The sequence below is a fragment of the Lutjanus erythropterus genome, chromosome 5 (genome assembly GCF_056507025.1).
Source record: "Lutjanus erythropterus isolate fLutEry1 chromosome 5, fLutEry1.hap2, whole genome shotgun sequence".
Classification (NCBI taxonomy): Eukaryota; Metazoa; Chordata; class Actinopteri; order Lutjaniformes; family Lutjanidae; genus Lutjanus; species Lutjanus erythropterus.
Window position 1 is genome coordinate 42151167 of NC_139321.1, and position 22729 is coordinate 42173895.

Here is a 22729-nt window from a genome sequence, read left to right on the forward strand (position 1 = left end):
ATATAAAGCCAAAATTAAGTCCAGAAAATAAGTGAAATGACTGTACACATGAGACAATTAATAACAGTAACAAAACTCTGCTAACTAAATGAATAAATAAAATTAATACAGAGCTTCTATGACTACCATAACAAGATTTACATGTGATTCATCAATTTTAGTTATAGTGACTTATTCCAGTGACTTATTAGCTTAATCCATGCTGAAGAACCTCTGTAGAGAACAGCTGTCATCATACAATTTGTTTGTGGACTTGGTGCTACCAGAAGACCAGTACTCACTTGATGTGTCACATAGCCATGACAAAAACCACTATATACTAGTTTATTACCAAAGAACTGGGGTGTATTTTTCAAAATAACAGATGTTGACTGATGTATATAAACTTGCCACCATAGGAGCAGTTGTGATGTAATTTAAAATGCCCCATAAAGTGGACATGCACGTGTGTCATCAGTGCACTTCAACACTTAAACAAATAGCACTACACCTCTGGCTATAGAACAGAGAAGAGCAGCATTTCACAATCAGGAACCATCGAAAAAAAAAAAGACATTTTTACATGATAAATGACTAAACTCCCCTCCCTCTGCTTTCTCAGGTATTCTGTCCTTCACAATGGGAACCACATGGAGCAGGAGAAGAAGTGTCTGCACACCGGCACAGAGTCCCGCGAGTCCTGCTTGTGACCAACAATGACTCCTCAGTCACATCTCCAATGACCATGGCTCTCACACCGTCATCACAGAGTTGATGGAAACACACCACAGCCTCCACACATCTGGAGTTGAATCCACCTGCAGAGCTCCAGAAAACCAGAGCCCTGATGGGACTTTAGGAACCCAGGCCAGGAATGTGACATTACAAAGGGTGCATCTGGTTTTAAAAGTTCAGCCGGAACTCATCCTGTGGTCTTTAAAAGTGGAAAAGGAGTTCTCTTGTCTTTCTGATGCTGTTTCTGTCATGCTGGTTCTCCTGTCTGCAGGCCCACGTAGACTGAGCTGTCCCAGTCAAACTGAATTAAACCCAGAACACGACTGTGGTCCCATCAGTTGGCCCGCTGGTAGTGAAGTTGAACTTGTCTTGTGGAGAACCAGCAGCATCGATGGAATGTGTAGGAGAATTTCACAGTATGAGATGTGATTAATGACTGGGAGTCATTCAAGTAAATTATGTTGCCAAAGCTCTTTGATATTACACACAGAGGATCTATTTCTGATCATTATATGATGCTCCCTGTTTTCCAGTACAAAATTAGGAAGATTGACGATAGATTTTAGAAGGTTGTTCCTTGTAAAACAAGCATAATAAGATGGCAAAAATTAGCCTTTAAAATGTTATTCATGAAAAGAGGCAAAGTTGAGAACAATATTTCTTTTGCTGAACATCACATGCTAAACATCACGTGTCTTATCCTTAGACACGGAGCTGAAGAACCTGTGTGTCTCCCAGGTCGAAGCTTTCCAGCTTTGCTAAATCCTCACTAAGCTGAAATGAAAATGTGGTTGCAAGGCTGTGTTAAATCCTTGACCTAAACTGTTGAAGTGCATTATTATAGAGGCTGCTAGCTCACACTCTGTGTTCATCTCTCCACGAGGCTCCGTCTGAACCATTTGTTTTTCCACACAATGAGAAGTTAGAGGACCACAAAGCATAAAAGATACTCATGAATGATTCAGCAGGCATTGTGGTGATGTTGGATCAATGTGTGCATGTGAGTGTGTTTGTGTGACTATATTTGCAGGTTTTTGCCATCTTTGTGTGTGTTTCCATGGTGATGCATATTTTTATATAAGTGTGCTTCTGAGTGTGTCCTGATGTGTGATGTTAGTATGTATGAAACACTCCTTTCCAATCATTCCACGCATTGTTGCCCCTGCCACATTTCTGCACACCATTTATTCCATCTGTCCCTGCTCGCCTTGGAGGCCATGTTAAAGAATGTACCGGAAATGTTTACATTTATTTATATTCTTAGAAACAGAGAACACTAAAGACAACTGTTTACCTGTTCCCAAACTGCAACCTTGTCCTTCTTTTAAACTCTGCTATAGTTCATATCCCGTCTTTCCCCTGGAAACTGTCCCCTCTCAGTGTCTTCCAGTACTTGTGGCTTACAACATAAATTTTATTTGAAAGTCACTCAGTGCTGTCTGAATTTAGTAATTAGTCCCCAAACAAACTCTAATAATCCAACTTTAAACAGCAAAGTAGAACATCTAGAGACAGAAAATGTTCTTGTAAGGTGGTGGAGACCAGACCTAAAGGGACAGTGAATATCAGCTCCTTCAGGTGCAGAGAAACATCCCTTCAGTGGCTAGATAATAATGCAAACAGGCTACCAACTGCTCAAAATTTAGCCATAACATTTTTAAACTTGTTTACAGCCTGGTACAAAAAACAGTTTTAAAGTTATAGCTTAATTTCCCTGTCCATGACAAGTATACTGAGGGTGATTTTTTATGTAACTCATCCATTTAAATTATATTAATGCTTCAAGTTATACATAATTATCATCTTTGTCACTGTGTGTGACAGGTGGATGACATCATCTCAGATCCACCCATGCTTCAACTCTTGTCCATTTTTTGGATTAGGCACTGCAAACATCCACTTTTTGTAGTTTCTATGTTCTGTCAGTATATTGTGGAGCTTTCCCGCCCCTGACTGGTCAAAAATAATCAATGCAGCTTAAAAGATCAGTTTATCAAAAGCATTATTCAAAGACTGGTCTAGAAAAGATGGAACTGGTTTGGTTGTAAATGTTACAAAGTGAGACAGACTCCAGATATCCATTTTCTCCTTTAGGTTTATGATTTGGTGTTGCTGATTGTCCTCTGAAGACCAATGATACGCCTCATCTTAAATATGAAATGATGCTACCCAATACAGTTGGGCAATGTCTACCAAATATGACGATATCCACAGTGAAACATTGATGGATGATGATAGCGTTACTGGGCCTAAAATGGCTTTTATCTCGGGTCCGACTTAGTTGTGTTTAAAGAAAAAAACCCCAAAAAAACTGCATATCAAAAAGAGAACTTGAACAACGACTTGATAGCAACTCTGAGGGAATACACTTCCTCAAACACAGAGGGCTTTTAGTCAGGTTGGTCCAAACCTATTTCCCAACTTTCTAGAGCACTGGTTCCCAACCTGGGGTCCAGGCCTCCCTTAGGACGGTGTCAGAAATAACAAGGGGTCCCCAAGACTTTGTCTGTTCTGAGGTCCTCAAAGTTGGATTTGCACATCAACAATTTCAGGGTTTCGCCACCTTTTCCAAAACCAAATTCAAGCACTTTTCAAACATTTTCAAGCTTTTACAGACATATTTCTATACAAAGTGATTATTTCACCTCTTCATCACATTAAATCAGATGTTACTATCAAGCAAAGTGAGGTTTTGTGTCACACATTTTTTTTCTCATTTTCCTTTTTATTGTTTTTTTCTTTTTTTTTTTTTTTTTAAAGTTTGACTTTAATTTTAAGTTTCCTTATCCAATGACAGACAAAACAATGTCAAATGGGGCACAATAATTATCAGTTAATACATGGTTGATCAGTTAAAATCTTATTTGGTAATCAGTCATTAATCATTAAGTTCCTGTACAATCTCTCTCAGCAAATATCTGACTTATTTTATTTCTTTATCTAAAAAGTTAACTTACTCAATCAGGTAGCAATTTATTATGAGAGTAAAGTGATTGCAATTTCAAGCAGTTTCAAGCACTTTATCCAAAATCAAAGCACTTTTCAAACCTTTAAAACAGAACCTTAAAATTCAAGTGTTCTCAAGGATTTCCAGAACCTGTACAAACTTGCAATTTATACCTTTCCTTAGATACAAGTGAGGGGGCTCCAAGGAAAAAAAAGTTGGGAATCACTGTTCTAGAGGACCTGAATTTTCTGTGGATGTAAATGAAAACACAAAATATCATATTTTAGGCGATTATACCAAAATGAAAACATTAATAATAAATATAATTAATATCCAAAATTAATATCCAATTTTTCCATCTTTTGCCAATAAATCTTATTAAAACTTACACACTGGATCTTTAATGAGAAATTAACATTTAGAAGAAAAAAAAACATCAGATGATGGCTGTAAAATACAGACATACAGTGAACATCATGTCTTCCAGAGTCAAAACAGGCACATAAACAGAGGTGAACCTTCTAAAAATGGTTGAATAGGAACAAACACAGCCCTCTCAAATCAGTTAATCAGATGAAAACACTGTTGAGCACTGATTCACTGGCACAAAGAAAAGCCAAAAAGCTCTTGACTGAAATCACTGGGCAGGCAAGGTAATTACAAATCCCTGTGGAGACAAGCCCATTGACCCAGTTTAGTCATGGTTCAGAGGACGTATCCAGTCGACACTTCATAAATGACACCATCCCTCATGTTACTCCAGATACATAAATATGAGCTGCTCACACATTACAGATTCAATTCACTTCACTTCTTTACCATCCTGTTTAAATAATTGATTAATTTTACATTTTATTATGCAAACAGTAAAATCAGCTTTTTTGGCAATCAGCAATCTGAAACAGCAGCTTTTAGTCACTATTTTTTTTCAATGTGACGCTGCAACCTTTACAGCAGAGCTTTAACCAGGCCTGAAAAGTTGAGCCCACAAAAGCCCAAGCCTGACAAATTTCTGTCTGAACCCGACCCGAACCCATCCCTCATTAGCATAATTCAGCCTTAACCCTATTACAGCCCAACAGTTTTCCTAACAAGCTTCCCTCTATGTACAGTAGGAGTTGGCAGTGACAGAGACAATACCTGGGGAGAAAAGTGAAAAATAAAATTAAAACTAGTACTACAACAACTGATAATAATACAGCCCAAACCCAACATAAACTCATAAAATGTGTGAGAAATATAGCCCAACCTGACCCAAACCTGTTGGGATCTCAAGCTCTACTCTACAGCCTTTGTTTTCACCTAAAACGGGGTGTGGTCATTCTCAAGACAAGGATATGACATATTACTGCTGTCATTCATTAAAAGACCCACAATCTTCCACCTCTCTCTCCGCTGTATGTTAAATATATTCATTTATAAAGAAGTACATACATTTATTTTCAAACTGTGACCTCTTTCACAATTGAAGCACAAGCACTTTTTGTGATTCAAGGAAGGATTAATTTTACAGTGTCATCACATTAAGGCTGATATATTATATGAAGTCATCGGGACTATACAGAATTATTCCTTAAACTGGAAATGCCTCTCCGAAACAACCTGTGGATGCTTTCTGATGTGTTTTTGATTCTTATTTATTTTGCAATATGTATATAATGTTCTTAAGATAATTACAATTTGGATTTCTTGTTTAAATATTAAATTACATTCTGCAAAAATATCCATCCCTTTTCCCTCGTTCATTTTTATTTCTTTACACTTACATAGGGAAAGTTTTCCAGTATGTGATGAAAAAGTAAGACTGAAGATTGTAAAATGAAATTAATCCTTTTTGATAATAAATTGATCAAAAGTTGTATATATATATATATATATATATATATATATATATATATATATATATATATATATATATATATATATATATATATATACATATATATATTGCCTTTATTGAGATAAGACAGCTGAAGATGAGACAGGAAAAGGGGTAGAGAGAGAGGGAATGACATGCAGCAAACAGGCCACAGGTGGGAATCTAACCAGCAGCTGCTGCAGAGGACTGACAGCCTCAATACATGGTGCACACACCCTACCAACTGAGCTATAGGGGTGCCCCTATTTAAATCTATTTTTTATTTTTTATTATATCAGTTAACTGTGAAAAATATTGATTATTACAATCAAAAATAGAGATTGGTCAGCTTGGATTTAACGGCTGTTTGCCTGATCAGTTTCACTATTTATGACTGAAAATGTTGTTACATGTTTAATTTTTCTTCTTTGACAATTGTCACCAGGGTCCCTTTTTTACTTTGCAACTTAAAACAAACTCAGATTGTCAGCTTGTATTCTATAGTGTTACTGTATTTAATATTGGTGCAGTTTTCTGAAAAAACATCCCTGGGATCAACTGTAGGAATCCCTTGTGTCTCCACTGATCATTCAGACACTCATTCATTAACATGACCTCTCACTGCAGAGCGAGACCACAAAAGGCTGAGAACTGACTGCACATTACAAACTCAATAATATGCAGCTCCCCAGAGACATTTTCCAATCACATTCCTGTTTTCAGCATGTTTAAACCCACAATTTTCTTTTCAAACAAACATCTGTTTGTTGACAGACTTTGTGGCATGAATTTATTTTTGCTTTTTCTATATTCTGCCTATTTTTCTTTACTTCATTGTTCAATAACCGCCCACTTCCACGGCTGCAGTTTCCATGACATCTTTGCAAGCTTTGTGTGTGTGTGTGTGTGTGTGCGTGCGTGTGTGTGTATGTGTGTATGCAGCGTGGGATGCTCCTCAACAGTCTAAAATTAGGGAACTCAAGCTTGCCTACCTTCATGAAAGTTAATGAGCCAAAAAGTGAAAGGAAGGCCATTTTTGGAGATGTACCAAACACATCATGAGATACAAAAAAATCAATCTGAGCACGCTCCAATTGGAAAGCATCTGAGGGATTTGAGGGCTGATGTTGTTATTTCAGGTAGAATGAGAGCGAGGAGAAGTGAGAAGGAACCCCTGCAGCAGTGTGTAGACATCTTTCAAGTTAGAAACCCTTTTTTTTCCACTTCAAAGAAACGGTCAGAACATCAGTCCACCTGTGAAGGAATTTAGATTCATGTTTTCGCCAGTATGAAACACCTTGGTTCATTAGTGGTATTTGAGCCTGATGTTTCCATGTGATCATCACTGGAATTCAATCATTAGCGCTCAAAACTCAGAGTGTTGCAGGGCAGAGTGAGCTCAGAATGCTGGAGGTGAACTGTGGTCAACTGAAATGGATTGCTCAGTTCTTTACCAGTGTTCATTAGAGAGATAAAGACTCACACACAGGTTTCCAAAACCATCTTAGCTATCGAAGTCTTACTAAATTGTAGTTTTCATACCAGAAAAAAAAAATCTACTTAAGATTTATGTTTTGGTGTCAATGCCACAGAGTGTAAGAGAATAGTTTCTTATAAGAGAAACATGTCTGGTTTTTGAATCAGTACAATACGAGAAAGATGCATTGTTTCGCCATTCCAGCATCTCGGTTCACATTAACAAAGACACCACTCAGAAGGCAATGTCACACATGCATGTGTCAACTGTCTCTTGTGGCAATTGTATGTCGATGTCACCACCATGTTTCCAAGGTCAAGACTGGCCTGTGATCAAATACATATGAACAGAGGAGCTGTGTTTTTTCTGGTTAAAAAGAACTGTAACGTTTATTTCTCAGCCTATCTCAATGTTATATTCAAAGATTTATGATCTACATGGTATCGCACAGTCGGACCTCTCTTCACAGCACTCAGCACTGGAGAAGGTCTGGTGCTGTAAGGTAAAAAACACCCTGCCTTGTTTTTGCATTTTGCATTTCTTTAAACCAATCACAAACTACCTGGGCGGCACTAAGCCCAGGATGCAGCGACAGTTGGCAGGTGAGCTCTGGCGTTAAAATGGCTACATCACTGCAAAAGAAAAGCTAACAGCCTGTTAGATTACTTTTGTCCATTTTCAGCATATAGGTTGCAACTAGGATGCTGTTGTTGTTTCCCAGGGATTTGAAAATACAGATAGCAGATGCCACAATGTCACTTGAAGCAAGCAACCAATGGTAGGATTATGCCTGTAGTGTGCATCCAGTGAGTCAGACTATGATCTACATAACTTACTCCATGTGCATCTTAAAGCCTTGAACACCACTCAATAAACTGGTTGAGAAATAAACAATATAGTGCTTTTTAACTAGAAATTTTGCAGCTTTCCTGTTCATATGTAGGAAGCAGACCTTCAGGTGTGAACCTGCCCTAAAAATGAAAGAGGTACAGAGGCCAATTTCTGTCTGCAAGAGCTTGAAAAGCAAGATTGTGATGTAGCCTCAGGACTTGTTGGGCCTTAAGCACCACAGACACACTGCAGGGTCATGAAGTGTCCAAACACCCACGGACTGAAATCAACCTTTCTCTGGAGGTTGGTGAAAATTATTTTGGGACATGTTGAAAGATCACAAACTTTTGCTCATAAAGCAGTACAGATTGCAGCAAATCAAGACAACAAAGATATTATATTACTTTGCAAAAACTGAGACAGAATATTACTATCAGAGTACTAAGGTGACTTTGGGAATGTCTAATATACCATCAAAACCTCTGGGTGGTTTGAGCCAAAAAGCAGCACTGTCACTAATGAAGACCAACTAAATACAGTACAAGAGTCCTATTTAACTTTGTACATCCCTGCAGAACTGAGGTTAATCAGCATGAAGCTGATTGGTGAGGGTTGCATAGCTGGAGGCTGGAGGATAATTAAGGCATTTAATTCTATTAAGAATCCATTCTTTTCCTCTTTACCTTAAGCAGAATCTGTAGCCTTTAAAAGCCTTTTTGCCTCCTAAATTCCCAGCCTGTATGTTGAATTCACTTCCAGAATAACATTTGTTTGTTTGTTTGTTTGTTTAGAGAGGAAATTGTTCCTGTTGTTGATGGTTCAATATTTCATCAAATACAGAAAGCAAGAGTTTATCCAGAATAATCACCAACTTTCTGGTTTCATTCATTTTTGCACATATTGCTATGACTTTTTTTTTTCAAATGCTGGATTCTATACTTCATGTAACCTCACAGGTAATATAGCTGGTACTGAAGTTCTCAAACAGCCTCTTTGCCTTCTTTATTTGCAAATTGAAAATGTCCCTTGGACATATTTTTAGCATCTTACCTGCCTTCTTAAATATCAGTTGCAGAATTTCTCAGATGCAGCCACTGTCTGAGTCTGACTTTGTAGCACATTGTTTGGAGAAAAGTGCAGACAAAGATTTTCAGCTGTCAGAGGCTTCATGGAGTCTGGTTATAATTGAGTGAAAATGTAAAAAGTTTCCCTCCAGCCACTGTCACTGCATTACATCTGCTACATGTGTTGTGTTTGCTACGTACAATAAACAGCTTAACCTCCAAATATGTCAAGACAGGAAATAATCTCACAACAATTTTCCTTATTAATCAGAAAAAATAACCATACCAACATGTTTTCATACCAGCATGTCGCATACCAACAAGGTTCCTTTTAGCTGCTGTGTGAGACGCATCCAGAAAGCACAAAAAACAGAACTTGGGCAGGTTTAAGATGAGCCACATGCAGCTCTTTGTCCCCTCTGCCTGTGACCTTAGCAAAAATTATACAGAAACGAATGACTGCTCTTTTTTAACAGTTTTATTTGTATGTTTCATTGTTGTAGATCTAAAATGATTCTTACATTCTCCCACTGGAAATATGTGTAGCCTATACAACAAATGTTATATATATATATATATATATATATATATATATATATATATATATATATATATATATATATATGTATATATATTTCATGAACTTATATGTTGGTCAGCGTAATGGAGCTATGGCTCCATAAGATAGCCATGGATGTTAAATCCCAAAAACGTCTCTGGGGAAAAGAGAGATATCAGAAGTTGCAGCTCCAGATTTTTTCTCTCTCTTTAGACCCCTGGTTTAAGATGAGACCATGTTCAGGGTTACAGTACATTATATAACAGTGTTATATAAGACCAAACTGGTCTTCTGGGGATCCACTTTTTACAAATGACAAACCATTGCGACCCAATTTAGGCCCTAACAATAAATCTGTCTTATTATTTTTATTTCCTCTCATCAAGAAAATAGATAGAACATTTTAGCCTGCTTCATAAATGAGACAGAATAAATAAGTGCATTTTGGCAGAATAAACAGACTATCATTTTTTCATCTCATCAGTAAAACAATATACACATTTTAAATCTTGAATTTGTGAATTTCCTCCATGGTCTTTTATTCATTTGGTGACCCAAATAAAATCTCCTGTGAACCATCTGTGGGTCCTGACCCAGTCTCTGGACTGGGCTTATCTTTAGGGCTGGGAATTGTTTATACTGATACCAATGGAGTACTTCATTCAACAGTCCTTCTTTGAGAAACACAGCGACAGGGATATTCCAATCAGTATCTTACAGGTAGTGATTTGTATTCTGTGTCATTCCTGCTCTGTGTCTCTTCCATCTCTTTTTTTAATTTATTCATTTATGTTTGCAGCTTACAGCATGAATGTGTATATAACGAAAAAAAAAACTCCCACAAACTGTCCAAAGGAGACAAAAAAACAACTTTTATAAAAACTCTTCAGTATTTATTTTGACAGAACAAAATGGGTATTTTCATGTATTAAAATAAGATAAAAGGCTTCTCTTTCAGGGAGCTGAAATGTGTATGACTTTTTTCTGTTGCTATGTGACAGTTCAGATAAAGGCTAATTAAAGACTAAAGAGATGTTGATAATCCTGGTGTTGACTTTCTTTGTGACTTCAATATCAGCGCCCGCGTCAGCTAACCCGCTGATTAAAACGTCATTAAAGTGCTCGCTTCATTCAAAGGATTCCTGTTTCCTCTCTGAGCTAATCCAAGCCCTCTCTCTTTCTCTCTGTTTGCTCTTTTGTAAGTGAAACATTGACGACTCAGAGGCTCTCAGGAGGATTAATTCTGCAGTTTAGAAAGAAAAACTCAGAAAGATAAAGCACATAAAGGGTTTCCTCTGAGCAGAGATACTCAATAGTGATGAATGGAAGGAGCATGACACACCATCTCAGCTTTGTCAGGGTGAGAAGTCACTCTTTGTTTATCACTTCCGGGCCAAATGAATTCTGAAACTTTCATACTGAACTCTGGATCTAATGAGAAGAAACTTGTTTTGCTCATGTTTATGACTCAAAACTCATGGATTCCTTTGTATTAATTTTGATTGATTGTTTTGTTATTAATTTTCTAGTTGATTAATAGTTTTAAATATATTAAACTTACATTTTTTAAGTTATAGAAAAGCAGCAGCATTCAAGAAGGAACAAGTGAACTCTTGGCATTTTCAATGAAAAAATACCTTTTGCATTTCTGCTGATTTTATTTTTACTTTGTTGATAAATTAGTTATCATTTATCAAATTGGCTGTTAATTATTTTTCTGTCAAGTGAGTAGAAGTGCTTATATTGCTGAGTCAAATCTGGGCACAGATTCATCAGATATTCACTTATTACCTCAAGTGTGCTGCTCACTTTACCTTGTGAGCCAAAGTCAAAGCTAACAAACTGTCTAAACTGGAGAGCAACATGAAAACAACTTCTGTGAGCGCAGGGGCGCAACTACCTACTTTCTGAGGGGTATGCAGACACATTACAGGCGCAACCCGCCTTTTTTTCCTTCTCTTCAATGTTTACGTGTATAAATCTGATTTATTCATGGACTTATAAAATATAAGACTTTTATTACAGACTTTTATTTTAAGTAACATATTAATTAGTTTTTTGTGGACTCACTAGTTTAATTATTCCTACCTGATGTCATCACTGGTCTTCTCTATAGCAGATGCCATCACTGACCTCATATTTGTCTCCTTCACCCCTTGCGTGTGTTTTTCTCCGCTAATTCATATGGTCAAACAAGCATTGTTTAATAGCTTTGAATAAATTACACATCTTGCTAATGCAATTTTTCAATATAAATAATATAGTAATAATTAATAATTAATTAATAATTCTAATAATTTAGAAATGAATCACTTGATATCAAGTGACTGTTCCTACACTTCCACCTAATATTAGACCAACCTGTCATCTTCCCCTGTCTCTCCTGATTCTCTCTCTCTCTTCTTTCTCTCCATTCTCACACCTGAATCACATGAACTTTGTGTTAAGGAGGTTTAAAAAATACAGCAGTCAAACCACATATAAAAAACATGAAATTTTAATTTTAAATTATATTCGAATTGGATCAGTTTGGAAATCCTTTGGAGAAATCATTTTTTAAATAAACTCAATAATATCTCATTGGAAACAAATCTAAAACGTCACTAAATGAAATCATATTCCTGACATCTAAATACTAAGTGACGTTTTGAAAGAATGAAGAACATATTTCAGTATCAGATCCTGCCTCCCACAGTTGCAAGACCTGTCGTTTTACTAGTAGTTGCTTTAGCTAACCTGAATATTTACAAGCCTCATCACTGACGTAACTTACCCACTGTCTTTCAACCACTTTGAAAAGCTTTTTTTCATCCCTTCGAAAGATTTCTCCTTCTCACTCTTCCGTTTTCTATTTTGTGCCCCCGAGAGCTTTCTTTTCTGCCTCTCCATCTTTAGCTCCCTGTCGTTTGATGTGACAACACGAAGCAAATGAAAAAAAAAAAACCCGCTCCAGCGCTTGCTCGAGGGGGTGCGCACTGGAACGCCTATAGTGTGTGCAGAGGGGTGCTTAATTAGTGACCAACCTCTCTGTTATTGATCATATCATTTACACATGCATAAACAGCTGTTAAATACAGAAAATGCTGACTCAAAATAATTTTTCCCCCATCGCTTTGGTGCCCCCTCTAACCAGAGGGGTGTACTACGAAACGAGATTAATGGGTTAGCGAGCTATGTTGAGTCTAAAGCCAGGGTTTTCAGTGTCATGAAGGTGGCTCTCTTTTAACCTGCTAGATCACCATGGTAACTTATACTAAACTCATAACCTGGTCAGGAGCAGGTTATGTTCAGAGTTTCAGATTAAATCGTCTGTAAAACGCGCTGTTCTTTAACTAATTATTGTCCTAACGAGGTTGTTTATGAGCGATATAGCTTTTAAACTGAGGAAAGACATTAAAAATTAAAAATTACTGAGCTGTATGTTCGTAATATCACCGAACGAATCCATATAATGTAAAAATTTAACAGCTGCACAAACTGTATATATTGTGCTGTCATGGTAACCTCTGTTTGGTGATGCAGAGTCATTTTTCCCGTTTGCTCCAGATCATATTAACACTTTAAATTGACATGGTATATAATCCACACACTAAAATAATGATGAAGCAACTACAGATACTTTGAATACTTTTTACTGTTATCTGTTTTGTCTTGGTGATATTGCAGCTCAGATCACTGATTAGAAAATTCATCATCATTTATCACAGACAGTCTTAAATTAGTTACACTCATTTTACGTTGGTTTGGTCAAAAACTTCAGTGATGTCCACGTCTCTGTCATCATAGGACAGTGTCAGCCAATCAGTGTTGAATTTGTGAAAGGGTCAGGTAACGTTAGTTAGCATTAGCTGTTAGTAGCTGGTGGGCTTCAGTGTTTTTACAGCTGTGGAGCTAACTTTATCAGTTAACTGGCAGCTAATGAAGGGAAGCTCAGCTCTGCTCTATTTGTAAATATGGCTCGGTGTAACATTTTCTCATAGTTCAGTACTGGTTATGGACTATTGTTGGTGTGTTTGTACTGTAAGTGAAGTTAATATCCACTTCACGTAGGTGTGTCTGAGTTTAGTGCAGCGTCTCTGGAAAACACAACAGACTCCAGTTGTTTCTGTCATGTCCCTCCAGTCACCCCCCCTCCGCCTCTCCTGTAGAGCTGGCCGGAGTTCAGCAGCTATCCGTGGTCAAGCCGGGGCTGTCAGACCGCACCGCAAAATAATACACACAAACTTTTTGTGGTTCATATTTTCAAGTCTCTTTTCAAGTTCTGCTGGTGCTTCATACAGTGTTGCCTGTGACACTGTATTAAGCATGGGTTATTTGGAGGTCTTGTTGTGGTGCTTTTTAACACATTTAATAGCTAATAGGCCGCGGTGTGCAGATTTTGTCTGGAGAGCATTTTTGACCAAATGCCGATGTCTCTGCGACATCTTCCCAATGAGCAAACACTCTCCATACGACGTCGTGGCGATGCAACTTTATTCATCGTGCCAACGTTCGCAAGACATGCGTGTGCTATCTGAGTGATATTCAAAACCAAATACCGGTTTGAGTATGAGAGGATCTTATGTCAACCAAGATGAAGTACTGTGGCTGCAAGATCATGTGCCTCATCTGAAACCCTTACCGGATGTGGTTATAGGACACCGAGTGCAAACATCAGCTGTCTAGATAAATTGTATGATATATTGGACTGAGTGTGTGATCATGACAATGAAATATTCTTCCTTGGGGACCTGAAAATTGAAAATTGGAACTCATTAGATTGTCCACTTAAGAACAAGCTTCTCACTGTAGTCATTGCATGTGGTCTAACACAAGTAGAAACTAAACCAACTCAAGTGTGTATAAAAAGTGATGATCTAGAACATCTACTTGTATAGATCATATCTTTACTAGCTCATCATACAAACACTTCCAGGAAAATTGTTTTACTGATGATGTTAGAAATTTATGCTGGGACAGTGTGTTAATAAAAGAGGATCCAGACGAAGCACTCAAAGCTTTTAATGACCTATTTGTGACATTAATTGATAAACATGCACCTGTGAAAAAGAGAACTGTTAGAAATGTTAGATCCCCTGTATCCCCTTTTATGACACAGAGAGAACAAGCAAAGGAAGTGGCAAACAAGTCTAGCTACATTTCAGATTTCAGATTTCAAATTAAGAAATTATGTAACTAGGTTACATAAAAGGAAGAAAATGATGTATTATGCAAATTTGATTAATAATACAAAACATGATAATAAGAAATTGTGGAATACTGTTAGTGATATCATGGGTAGAGGATCCAAATCCACTCCAACATTTCTCAAATCTGGGGGAAAATTTATGACAAAACCAGTTGATACTGCTAATTATTTTAATAATAATTTTAATTCCAAAGTACATAAATTAAGTTTTAGTTTTATCACATCTAGACTACTTCTCTGCGGTTTGGTCACACACACAATGCATAATTATTTATTTGGCAAACGGTAGATGGCAGATTTACCAGGTCTTTGCTTAACTTTATAAGACATTTTTTTTTGCCCAAAATTAAGACTAGTGTGTTGAAGAACTGTGTAATGTATAGAGCTATGGTTACATGGAATTCTCTGCCAGAGCATATCATCCAGGAAAACAGTTAAGATCACTTTAAAATATTGCCAAGACAACATCTTCTGACTAAACATCTTTCCTCATCTACTGATTTATAGCTGACAAATAGACATGTTAAAGGGTATTTCGGTTGTGTCGCTATAATGAAAGGATGATGGAAGCGCATTAAAACTTTTTTATAGATACTTTGAGCACCTGGAGGCTTTAAGCCCATTTTATTTTTGTTGTTGACTTTGATTATAATCAGTCAAAGTCTGTATATGAACTGAGAAGAGTAGAAAACTTTTGTTTCTTGATTTTGATGGTGAGAGCTGGTCCTGGTTTGTGTTGTTTTTGTTGTTGTAGTTGTTTGTTTTTGTTTTTATGAGTATGTACTGTAATGTATGTTTTATTATGTGTGGGGTGGACCCCAGGAAAAATAGCTGTTGTGATGACTGCAGTTAATGGGGATCCTAATAAATGAAATGAAATAGTCATAATTTTAAAAGAAAATAACAGGTTCATCTGAATCTTTTTGTGCGCATAAATCCTCCACCTGCCTCTACCTGAACCGTTTCAGATTTAAGAGCAGAGCCTTCAGGAGATTTCTTTACTGTGTGTTGTATTTAAGTCTGAGTGTTTTCTTTAATGATTTGCTTTAATGATGGGAGAAGCTGCCACAGATGTTTCTCTGCATGCAGCTCCTGATCCAAATGTGCAGTTGCACACCGTTTTCTCTTGAAGGAGAGACAGTTCCACCTGTGATCCATCCACTAATCATAAACTTCATTTTTAAAAAGTGGCCACCACACATCTACAGATAAACTGAAACCTGAGCATCATAGACGTGCAATCAACAGATTTTTTTAACTGAATAGTGAATCAGAAAACAAATAAAATATGACATTTGGGAGTGATACACTTTAGTTTATTCTGTTATTTGTCTTCACTCTGCTATGAAACTTCTGTCATGTTGTGAACTATCAGATCAGTCTGATTAGCTGCAGTGTCCAATCAGTAAATAAAGGTGTGTGTCAGCCAGTTAAAAAATTCCATGAAGGCTTCTCTCATGTATCTTTGCTCCTGGCTTCACTGAGCTACAATAAGAGACTTGGGATGGACCATCAAGATGGCAGACCAGAAGAACTTCCAGTTTGTGCAAGGATCAAGGAGAAAGGCAATGACAAATAAGAGACCTAGGATGTACCCATAGATTCCAAGCCGGCTACTTCGAGCTAGAGGTCTTCACAGGTCTTGACTGGGACCTTCAGGGGTTCAGATCCACATTTTATATGGTCAGTAGGGTCCAGGTCAGGTCATGTTCTATTACTAAGTCCTGGTTTAACATCATGTGTTACACCTCAGTGGATCTGAGCAGGTCCAGACGTTCTGTGCGTGGATATATTTTATCATCTTTCTTGGTACAGAGGATGGATTATATGTGTCATGGCCAGGCACAGGGGAGAAAACTACTAATGCTACATGAGGTAAAACACAAAGTTTTGTTTTGACAGCAGATTGGTGGCCATTGTGTCTGTGTCTGCCCGCCAGGTTCAGGTCCAATGTTTCTCGGTTCTGCATGGGTCCAGGTCCCAGCTTTCAGAGACTGGTCCAGTACGGCTTTTGTTAGAACATTTCTCTACCTGGAACCCTGTCACCTGTTCCTGCTGTATTATTTGGATTTTGGTTCTTTGGATTAATTTCCCTGTTTTGGACTGCCTCTGTGGATTTGATCTGCTTTATGATCCTGTAAGTCGATAACATCATTTTGGAATAAATCATTGAGTTGCATTAACTTTGCCTCTGTCACATGCATGTGGCTTCCATGGTGTAGCAGCTATTTATCATACAGTCTATGTAGCAACGTCAGTTGATCATTATGCCCCCTGTAGGCTATGGATGCAAGCAGCCCAACTGGGTTCTTTGCTCTATTTTGACTGGTGGTCAATACAAATTCTAAGATCTTTGCCAGTTTAAAAATGTAATAAGAAAATCGTATGACTTTTGAGCTATTAGTAGCCCAAATCCTCTGCTATGTCTAATCAATGATCAATGTTGTTACATAGAAAAAAATAAAGAAACAGGGGCTGAGTGAGTGTCCTTTCAGTCTGCCTTCTTCATCATTGATGGAGTGGCTAGATGTGTTCAAGTCCCTGGTTGAATCTCCTGGTAATGTATTTCTCATGTCTGCCACTTTTTAAGATGTGCCAACACTTTAACAGTCCCTATTTTCAACCAAAAAAGGCTGTGGTTGAGGAAAGTGACATATGGCTGTTCTGATCTATTTCTGCGGAGGAGAGGGCGAAAAGAGGGAGAGGAGGGGGCATCTGTAGGCAACATTTTCAAGGAGGGGTCAAGTTGAGTTTGTGTTCTAAACTATAATGCTCTGAGCAATGAGGCTGGAATTTCACTCAAAATTTTAAAAATAGTGCAACGACAGGTGAGTTAACAATCACAAAAAGACAAGTACCATTATTTTATGTTTAAAAATGTACGTTAATGGTGTTGACGTGCCTTTATCCCCAAATACAGCCTTGGCCAGCTATGACAGTGAGTCTTTCACTTGTACTTATGGCGACTGCACATTTAGGCTCTTTTTTAATATATGTTGGGTAATTTTTTAATTAGGAGACAGTAAAGCATTGGAAATGAGGGGGTTGAGATGAAGGACAACAAAATATCGCTGGCTGGATTCAAACAAGGGGCATTTACATTTACACGATCAGCATTAAAATTTTGGTCACCCAGAGGCCACCCAGCTCTTTTTTAAATTTTTAATAAAAAGTTCTCACAGCTTCAACCAGATACCCTGTTTATATCTGCTATTAAAACGTGATCTGCATCTGAATATGTTATCCACATTGTTGTATGGTTTCCATTTACACCTACCTTAGAGCCAAACACAATGCAAACCAAACATGTCCAGATGTGGTCAGGCAGATCAGATCACAGACCAATCACACAGTTTTACACCTTTCATTAACATGTGTTTTTCTTTATCTGGGTTACATATCCAAATGCAGATCAAATGTTAAAAATTTGGTTAGCATGTCCTTAAGGTGAGCAGTTGTTTGACGGAGAAATTATTCTACATTATACATACATTATTCTAGGTCTATGAAAAAGTTGAAACAATTCAAAATTTCAAGGCAACGTACTGCAACTGAGCTCAACTCAAATGCTTAAGTTCTGAAAAAGTTTTACCAACTACTGATCTTTTGTTGAGATAATTTACTTTTCTTCTTTAGATAAACTTAAATCTCTGAGTTTTAGAAACCCCCAAAACTTGTATTTAAAAAAAATTATAGACTAAATTCCTTCAAGTGAAAGTGAAGGCCTGATTTCATTTTCAGGCACCAAACTAATGACAAATCAGACTCACAGCTCATTTTAACCAAAATTTGAAAATTAATAGATTTTTATCTGAAGTTTATCTGAAGACAAAATGTAAAGACAACTAAACTAAAGATTATAGGTCAGCAAAACTTTTCAAAGTTTATTTCAAAACAGAGTTTGAGTTGGGCTCAGTACTCAAAAATCTATATCACTGTGTTGCCATGAACTTTTGTGTCTCAAACAATTTTTTCACAATGTAAAGCGATTGTTACATTTGTCAACAGTAAATATATGAAGCCTATACACCAAATTTTAAAAAGAATTTTAATATTTTATCGACTTAAATGTTTGTCATACCCTGCATCTATGTCTCTGTGCCTTTTCCTCTAAAATGACGGTAAGTAGTCTTCTTTAGTCTCCATAAGCTGCTATGGATGCCAAAAAAAGTCTTCATGGAAAAGAGTTTAATTGTTGCAGCTCCACAGACAGACAGACAGACAGATTTTTTTTTCTCTTTCTTTTGGCCAAAACTGGCTCTTTTGATCCTAAAGGTTGCAGACTGCTGTACTAGCCATAATAATAATGATAATAATAATAATAATAATAATAAATAAATAAATAAATAAATAAAAATAATAATATATATGTTGAATGATTTGGTTGTGAAATGCTTGTGTTGAGGTAGTGAAGTTCTTTTTCCTGCTGTTTTTATGGAATATTCACATTAGTAAATGGAAAGAAAGCACAGCCACAAATGCATGCTTGAATTCATAGTTACAGCACATAAATCTGAGCTGTTGACACGGCTGGTCTAGACATCTGCATTAAAAAATGAAAGCCTTTATCTTCTTTAGATGGATAACTGAAATATGCTGCTGAGTGTGTCCAATGTAAATAACTTGTTAATCTCTAAGCCCCCCTAGTGGCACATACAGGCAGAAATGTTCATTACACATCTATCAAAGACACAACAAAGCACTAAGGGTTTTTTTTTTCTCAGAGCTTCAGCAGCAGCTAAAATGTTACAAACCAGGGGAAGGGTTCATCCATTTGGGAGTGGGTAGAAGATATAGAAAAAGGATGCTCCTCATTTAGTGGCACTGAGAATCCAAAACCCTTTGATAAGAGGATGGTTCTGTATACAGGGAGTTAAAGTTGTGTAATATGTCATTTCTTAGACATTTATTCATTAAAGAGTTATATTAAATTTTTAAAATTGTTTTAACATTCATTCTGGCATCAATAAAAATAAAAGCGACAGTATCTCCTGAGTTTTTAAATATGTAAATGTTCATCGTGCCAATTCTGCATTCAGTTTAGTCTCCAGTCATGTAAAAAGATCAGAGCAGATCAGGCTGTACTTCTATAATATGTAAATTCACTTTAGATGCTATAGTCCCTATTTGCATTTACATCCTCCCTGACTCGCACTGTGACACTTTAGACACTTTCCAAACTGCAGAAGTAAGCACTTCTCCTCCCTGTGGAACTCATCAAGACAAAAAAATGATTAAAATGCTATGGGCTGCTTTTTCCACCAAGAGAAACTATGTTTTTTCTTACAATGTGAGAAAAAGCTGTTTGGCTAATTATCTCGAGATTTGACATAGAAGATGTCATCTCCATTTAGACAATTACAATAAAGTAAATGAATGTTGTTGTTTTTTTTGTTGTTGTTTTTAAGCGGTAAAACCTGGTCATGATTATTTGTGTTAAGTAATAAATGATACTGTCTCAGCTGATAAATGAAAAGTCCCTGACAGTGTGTCACTTTGAATAAAATGAATAAGGCCTTCAAAGTGAAGAAAACAATATCATTCATTTTACGAAAATATAGATTACACACTCATTGCTATGCCTCAAATCCTTTCTTTCAATGTGCGACCATAAATCTTAAGGAACACTCTAATGAGATTTGCAGGTTTAAAGGAAAAAAAATCTCACGAAGAATTCATGACAGGACCAAGTGTGAAATCTCTGTGATTTTCACACAAAGTGGTTTTGAGTACAGCACAGTGGTTGAATATGTACTCACTGGTCTTTTACTTCAGCAAAAGTATCAATACCACCAAACAGACATACTGTTACAAATAAAAGCAATGTATTCAATTATACTCAAAGTACCAAAAGTAAAAGAACTTATTACACAGATTGGCAAGATAGATAGTTAGTACAGTAGTAGTAATAGTAGTAATAGTAGTAGTAGTAGTTAGTAAATACTCAAGTACCTCAACATTGTACTTGAAGTATTACCATAAATTAAGTAAAAGTAAATGCACTTGTCATTTCATTTTGCAGAACTTCCCTGAGCTTCAAGAGGATACTGTTAACTATACTCTGTTTGCATTATTTTTTACCACATTTAAAGGAGAAGTGTGTGATTTCCAGTGGCATATAGTGTTCAAACCTTAGATTGCAACTAAGAGGATTTACCCCGACACTGCCCCTCTCTCACCAAGAGTACGGTGGCCGTCAGCGGACAAAATGGTGAGCGAAAGCTATCTCACAACAAACTACAATTATGTGTGTAGGATGAATTACCTGTCCAGCAGAAAACAGGCAACCTCGGCGTCACTGTGAAAATGTTTGTCCTCCATCAGCGATTTCCAACGTGTAAACGCTATGCCGATGTTGATTCGTGTTTTTGCCGTTTCCTGTCATGCTTGCGTTTACTTTCTTCGCGTCTCCGCTTCTTGGATGACGGGGATTCACTGTCCGCTGCTTTTTGTTCTGATACAGTGTATGTATCATCCTCCATTTGTCAAAACTGTGCCAGTCAACGTTCACAACGCTAAATGGTCTGCCAGCAATCACCCACGTCTATCCTCCCCATCTACTTCCGTCTTTACGCTGCGGCGTCTACGTAAGGTCGCCATGGGCTTCCCAAGACTCACTGTTAGTGCAGTTTGTCCGCTCTGCGCTGCCGTAGACGGCGCAGGATGATGATCTCCGTAAGTCAACCCGACAGTATGTAACTATAAATGGCTATTTCTAAAGTAACAGGAAGATATAGATTATCAGTTTACGTTGATTGATAATAATAAATAACATACTTATATATAATATATCTCATTTATGTACATAAATTCCTGTAATTATTACACACTGGTCTTTTAAGTTTTTATTTTGTATGCTGTAAATGAAGTCTCAGTAAAACCTTTAAAGAACAGGGTTTTATTGAAACATCCATGAAGTACTGTACAGTATATCCTTGGGCAAATACACAAAGCATGATCTTGTATAGGATCAAAACACACCATCATTATTTATTACCTCTGATTCTTGGATTTTGGACACAGTTGTGTAAATGCAAGCTTACCATGGCCTAAATCAACAACTGTCACTGATGTTAGTCATGTCAAAATTCCTAATGTCATTGTTTGGACATCTATGAACACAACCACATTTGGGAAATAAATTTAGCTGGACTTCTTCCTGTTTTTCTGTTTTTTATTGACAGTCACCGTGAAGCTGTAATCTGTAGACCAGCAGGGAAGCAGCAGCACAGCAGAGCAAGAAACTGAGAAATAGAAATAAAAAGTATTGGTTACTGTGTTCAAAATACCTCACAAACAAATCAACAGGAGCTCAGTGCAGGGAGCTGAGAGACTCACACACACACACACACAGACACACGTTAAACCGTATAAACATACATATTCTCATAGGATTCATTCACAAGCATAGGGTGTTTGCACAGCTACCCTCATATAGTCCTGTAAACACATGCAGTCTGTACAAACAGGCTATCATGAATAATGAAGCACACTAAAATAGTAATGAATAAAAACACATATATATTCCTTATCCTTTTACTCATATTGATTGAACTTTTGCCGTCGTTGTACAGACTGAACTTAAGTTTTAGTGACATGGCTTTGGGTTCAGCTTCACTTTGATTTGGCAGCATGTTTTGGCCTGGACTCTATTCATCTTCACAGACCGTAATTTCTGCAGAGGGTCAATAGAGACGGTCAAACCTGGAGGATAAACATCCTGAGAGAAACACACATCATCCTGGGAAGCACTTTTTACAAAGCACAGAGATGTACTGTGCTGTAGTGCTGTAGTTCCCACAGATGTGCTGACAAATGTGAAGTTTCTCTTAATGCTGTACATGCATGTTTGAAGATTTGTAAGTTCATCATGGATTTTGCTGCACAGTGGATTCAAATTGTGTTTATTTCTAATGTGTTGTATCAGTGGTAATCCAGGATTATTATTCGATCAGTGTGCAGCTGCTGATTCATCTACACACTGTGATTGAAACATTAAAAATCAAAAATCAAAAATATGACCATTTTCTTTACCATGTTTTATGCAATTACTGTAATGAATCCATAAGTAATAGTCATAAGTAATTCATT

At 37.1% G+C, this 22729-nt stretch overlaps 1 protein-coding gene across 1 annotated transcript in view; it reads left to right on the forward strand.

Moving 5' to 3' along the window:
- The window catches only part of LOC146327302 (5-hydroxytryptamine receptor 4-like), a 97061-nt gene extending 91582 nt beyond the window's left edge, over positions 1-5479 (forward strand). Inside the window, exon 3 of the mRNA XM_084719822.1 lies at positions 602-5479. Coding sequence (XP_084575948.1) covers positions 602-689 — 88 coding nt within the window. The 3' untranslated portion in view covers positions 690-5479. The remainder of the gene's footprint in view (positions 1-601) is intronic.
- The last annotated feature ends 17250 nt before the right edge of the window (positions 5480-22729 follow it).